We start from the raw sequence: 5,012 nt of genomic DNA on the forward strand, positions 1-5,012 counted from the left end.
GTTCGGTTTGGTTTATCGTCGAAGATTATTGACCTCGCGTTGTGCAGTGTTGATGTGGTGGATCGAATCGAGGTATTCGGTATGATCTCAATGGAGTTTCCGAAGATGGGGCATCACTGTAAATAACTCTAATAGTCTCAGAGATATTTAACAGTGCCTCAATGAAGCAAGCGCGAGATGAGTCTCTGGGGTTGTAATATTTTCTTCTATCTCGTCTTGCAAAAATAATCAGACCTTGAATAATTCTCTGGGTAATGATTGTATTGAAATCTGTTACAAGCTTCATTGAAACGGTACATTACGAACTCTACAATACGAACGTCGATTCTACCAGGTTCAGAGAGAATTGCAGTAGCAAGTAAAGCTATAGCAGAATAACAGCAGAATAGCAGTAGAATAGTAGAATTAACAGTCGAATGATAGAATGAATTTACAAGTACACACTGGGCTTTTTAAAGCTCTTCACACTGGGAGCTGATTGGTCGATAATATCACATGATATCATAAATCGCTCGAAACAATATATTAAAAGAAAATAAGTACAGGATACGGTTAGCAAGGACACATCAGGTTTACATGGAGCAGACTGTATGATGATTCAAATACACTGAGGACGAATGGTTCTCGTAGTCACTGGTGGACACATTCTGGGGGATCGCTAACGGGAGGCGATCGATCATGTGTTATCTGGGACGCATTTAAGTGCTTAGTTTTATACAAGAATGAAGATGTATCCTGCGAGAATATTTTATATGGTGAACAGGATGTTGAATGAATCACTTTACTCGAGAACATTCGATGGAATCATTTGGGTCACATTATGGGATTATTTTTACACTTGGATCGGAAGTTGCGAAATATCCAATGCCTATGGTTCCGGGCTTGCAAATGCTTGTGCAATGCTGCACACAAAACATTACGCAACATAAGTACTGGTTTCTCTGGGTATGTTACAGTATCAACTTTCAGTACGACTTGCGATTCTACAGCAGACGTTAATTCACAGAGAGGAAATGTGTTCAGTAACTTCAGGTGCAAAATAAAATTGAATTGATACAATCTGGAAAATGTAATAAACATATCTTTATAGTTTCACGGTTTACTAACGTAATATTTTCTGGGCTTTGCGCAGGTCATCTTCAGTTCTTTTAATCCACTCTTTCAATTCGCTTTCAGTTATGTCTGTTGCCATTTTAAAAGCTTGGATTGATCTCTCATACAAATCCACACTTTCGCTCAGTCGGTTTGTTTTCATGCAAACAAAACCAAGACTGTATAACAAACATCCAAACATTTGATGCTTTGCTGAGTTTTCACCAAACTGCTTTCTCATCATTTTAAGTCCAAGTTGGATTGTTTCTTCCATTAGGGAATAATTTTCGATTAAATTTTGACTCACTTCAATCTCATTCAAACATCCAACTTGGCATATGCATCCAAATTCGTCTCCCAAGTTTTTCACATTTTGTATTTTGAGTCTCATCTTTTCCATGAGCGGGATCACGTGATTACGAACTATCCGCTTGGCTTCAAGTTTTTGATCAAAATTTGATGTCTCGAGTAAACTCTCGCTTGTAAGCCTTAATTTCCATACACAGTCTGTCCCACCCTGAGCTCCTTCACTTCCACCACGTTTCTCGTAAAGTTCCGATGCAAGATCGTAAAACAAAATCGATTCCAAACATTTTCCCTTTTCTCTCTTCTCATCTCCAATCGTTCTCAAATCTTTTGCATTTACCCCATGACCTTCAAGTGACCTTGAAAATTGGTTTCTTGTTTCATTGGCTTCAGTATAGTTTTCTCTTTTCAACAGAAGTGCGTAATTTTGGAAACGTGAAGGTTGATTATCGTTTTTATCTGCAAATGCAAGGAAATTCAATATTTAAACATCCCAAAAAATACTATTTCATCTATTAAAAAAGTGTTACTAAAGACCAAGAGATATCTGCCAATGTTGATTCCCCCAAGGTCTGACTCAAGGCTACACATCATTACCACATACAAGTCTCTATTTTTATGGAAACCTTGATGAATATATAAATATTCATTTAACCTAGTTAAAAATTACAAACCTTCCAAAGCACTAAGCAGGATTTGTAGAGTTACGTCACCCTGGACACCAACTATGCTGTTTGTGAAGTTTGAGTGTTTTACCTCTGTGTGCTGAGATTGATCTGGTTTAAAAACACAAGTTTTATCACCGGCATCACTTGGAATGGCGAGAAAAAGGTAAACGTTAAGTATGCACCTAAACAAACATTTAATCGAAACTACCTACAAAATATAAAAAATGCAATTTGGTAAAAAGTAAAACAGTGTAAAATAGTAGCTGAGTAAAACTTTTAAATCAATCTTTCAGACAGCTCTTTTAAAGATGTTTTTATTTTTGTCAGAAAAAATACAGTGTAAAATAAATGTAATAAATGTGACCCAAATTTATTAGTTGTAGAAGCAGAAATAAATATGTGCTTTGTCATTTACTTGCAGGATGTGACGTGTTTTGTGACTCGACATCTTTTGATTTCGACAGTTTCCCGATATCCTTCTGCAAAACAAAACACAGTTAGCAGGCATGCCATGTTTTCAAACTTACATATCTTCTATCCCCATTTCCGTAGCGACTGACGGATTTCTGCGTGACGCCTCTATAGGTGCTACCATTCTTAATTCAGAGTTAGTGCAGAAAGACTTTCGTGTAAAAGCACGCCAATCTAACAAAATGACGTCATCTATGATGCTTTTGTGGTCGCCCTCTTCCATTACGCTTACACTGTACAGCACACTCCCTTTTTTCCTGCATGCCTCAATGGAAACGAGAAGCTTTTTTAAGTTTTATGCTAGTTAAGATCTGTTTCTTCTGGACGAGCCAAACTCATATGGTTTCTTAGTTTGGCAATGATGCATCATAACAGTTAAGTTGTTCCTGGCCTTCCTTGTATTTTCCTCTGAATTTCTCACCGACAATTTTAGCAGGAAGACAGTGGAGAAATTGACAACGGATTGTATTATGTTTTCAAGTTTCTATCCAGTATATTTTTCTCGACTAAACGACCCGAGGAACATAAATTTGCAGCCAAAAGGTCACATGCCAGCACGTCACTATCACCAGGGAAACCATTGTGTTTATGTAAATTTCCAGTGCATGATTAAGCTTGCCCTTACTGTTACCAGTCCATGAAACCATTCTGCACTCACACTTTTTAGAAACAAATGCTTACATCTACTAACCATGCTTGTGTATTTGGTGATTTTTTTCTAAACCCTACCATCAGCGTCGAGAGGCGCAAATCGACATTTGTCAGTAAATGAATGTACATTGCGTGGAGAAAGCGGTGAGCATTGGTCTGCTATCTAAACTGCCCAGTGGAATTTCATATCAAAACACATTTGCATTAATAGACTTTTTGAAACGTGTTAATGATTATATACCGTGATGAATTATTATTCCAATATACATAACACGCTTGCTGTTTATACTCCAAATCATGATGAAATATCCCAAATAACTCACACAGATTGTGGGCGATCAGCGTCGGTCGATGTTTTATTTGAAGCTTAACAGAAAAATTAATTTCGACAGAACTGTCATCGTCAGTTCCTTATTCTACTTGACGCTGATTGTCCACACTCTTATTTTTGCATATCCGACACAACAGGTCAGGTCCGTCAGCAGCATAGTAGAAAACAGGCTGATTCCTGTTGTCTAAATGACATATTCTCTTAATCATAATAAAATATGTTCTTTTTCAAAATTATTTCTGCTGGAACATGCCTGGCGACCGCAACAATGGTTCAACATTATGTTTATTTTTGTAAATCGACCATAGCATCAGTACTTACATCTACAAGGTTTGCCATGAGTCCAAAAGTAGAGAAAAATAATATGGAAACGCACTATTCAATTTTCATACCTGAAACAATAAAGAAAGTACCGCCTGATATCTAGAGGCTGCACTCTCTCTAATAAGGAACTTCCGCAAAAACTCCCAAGCACGTAGAGGTGAGAAGTTCAGTTTTAATGTGTTTCCTTATGCGGTTTAATTTCTTTCTACTGGGTTATTGCTGTTGACTAATCACATTTTTCATCAACAATAATCAAATCAAATTAAATCAAATCATGACTATTTTTGCGAAAAGAACAACATACAAGGAAATGAAATGGCATAAGCACCGATAAAACCATCAAGGTTATCGAGTCAGGCGCCCATGTAAAGGTGATAAGCAAAAGTTAACGAATAAAAAAGGTTTAAATTTAAAATATCAATTTGCATGAAAAAAAATATACCAGCACATTCTGCAACCTAAACAATGCAAGCGCCACCTATACTGAATAAGACCAAGCAATGTGATGTAAACCGTACCGGTTGGACCAACACAAATAACAACAAACTCATCGTACTTTTTTGGAGCCCAAGCTACCAATTCCATTATAAAGAACTACCCAGACCAAATTTAGTGCCTTTTTCGGAACTGAACCCAACAAGGATTTGGAATAGGAAATTAAAGCAACAAACGGAAATGATTTTGAAAACTAACAACAAAGTAAAACATCAGTACCATTGGCCGGCGACACAACAATTGGAATGCAACTTGGAGAGGAGCTGTAGCACATTGCTGGGTTAGTACTTCAGCTTGGAGGTTGCTGTCCCAAGACAATAGCGTACGAGTAGGACATGACTGTAGATAAGGCGGTCGCCTGTTCTGAGCGAGTTCTCCAAATCTTGCTTAGCTTTCCATCAAACAAACACGAAGGTTGGCAACAATCTTATGATTAACAAAACTTCGTTTTAGTAAACAGTAGCATACAATGGCGTATTAAATTAGAATGAAAATGTAATCCCACTTCAGAGAGGCCTACGAACATGATTGGTTGAAACTGGTCACGCATGATTGACACCAGCAAGTATTTACAAAATGTCTTAACTGTTGTTTCAGCAGGGATATGTACAACGAAATAATACGAGGAAAACGTAAATGGGACTTACAACTCTTAAGTCAGCTGCAACTACTAC

General features: G+C 37.4%; 1 protein-coding gene across 1 annotated transcript; it reads right to left on the minus strand.

The window, feature by feature from the left end:
* Nucleotides 1-240: 240 nt before the first annotated feature.
* LOC145889882 (uncharacterized) lies at nt 241-3,959 on the minus strand. Its single transcript, XM_082980932.1, has 4 exons — nt 3,841-3,959; nt 2,482-2,545; nt 2,073-2,174; nt 241-1,857 (listed from the first exon to the last, which is right to left on the minus strand). The coding sequence occupies exons 1-4, from the start codon at nt 3,856-3,858 to the stop codon at nt 1,103-1,105; spliced, it is 939 nt and encodes a 312-aa protein (XP_082837058.1). The 5' UTR covers nt 3,859-3,959; the 3' UTR covers nt 241-1,102.
* Nucleotides 3,960-5,012: the final 1,053 nt, after the last annotated feature.

The sequence above is a fragment of the Ascidia mentula genome, chromosome 2 (genome assembly GCF_947561715.1).
Source record: "Ascidia mentula chromosome 2, kaAscMent1.1, whole genome shotgun sequence".
NCBI classification, from domain to species: domain Eukaryota; kingdom Metazoa; phylum Chordata; class Ascidiacea; order Phlebobranchia; family Ascidiidae; genus Ascidia; species Ascidia mentula.

Excerpts from the sequence above, each read along its gene's own strand:
- LOC145889882 (XM_082980932.1), bottom strand. Across the intron at positions 2,175-2,481 it reads AAACACGTCACATCCTGCAA|ATCAATCTCAGCACACAGAG; the intron begins GTAAATGACAAA and ends TTTTTAAACCAG. Across the intron at positions 1,858-2,072 it reads CCTGCTTAGTGCTTTGGAAG|ATAAAAACGATAATCAACCT; the intron begins GTTTGTAATTTT and ends TTGCATTTGCAG.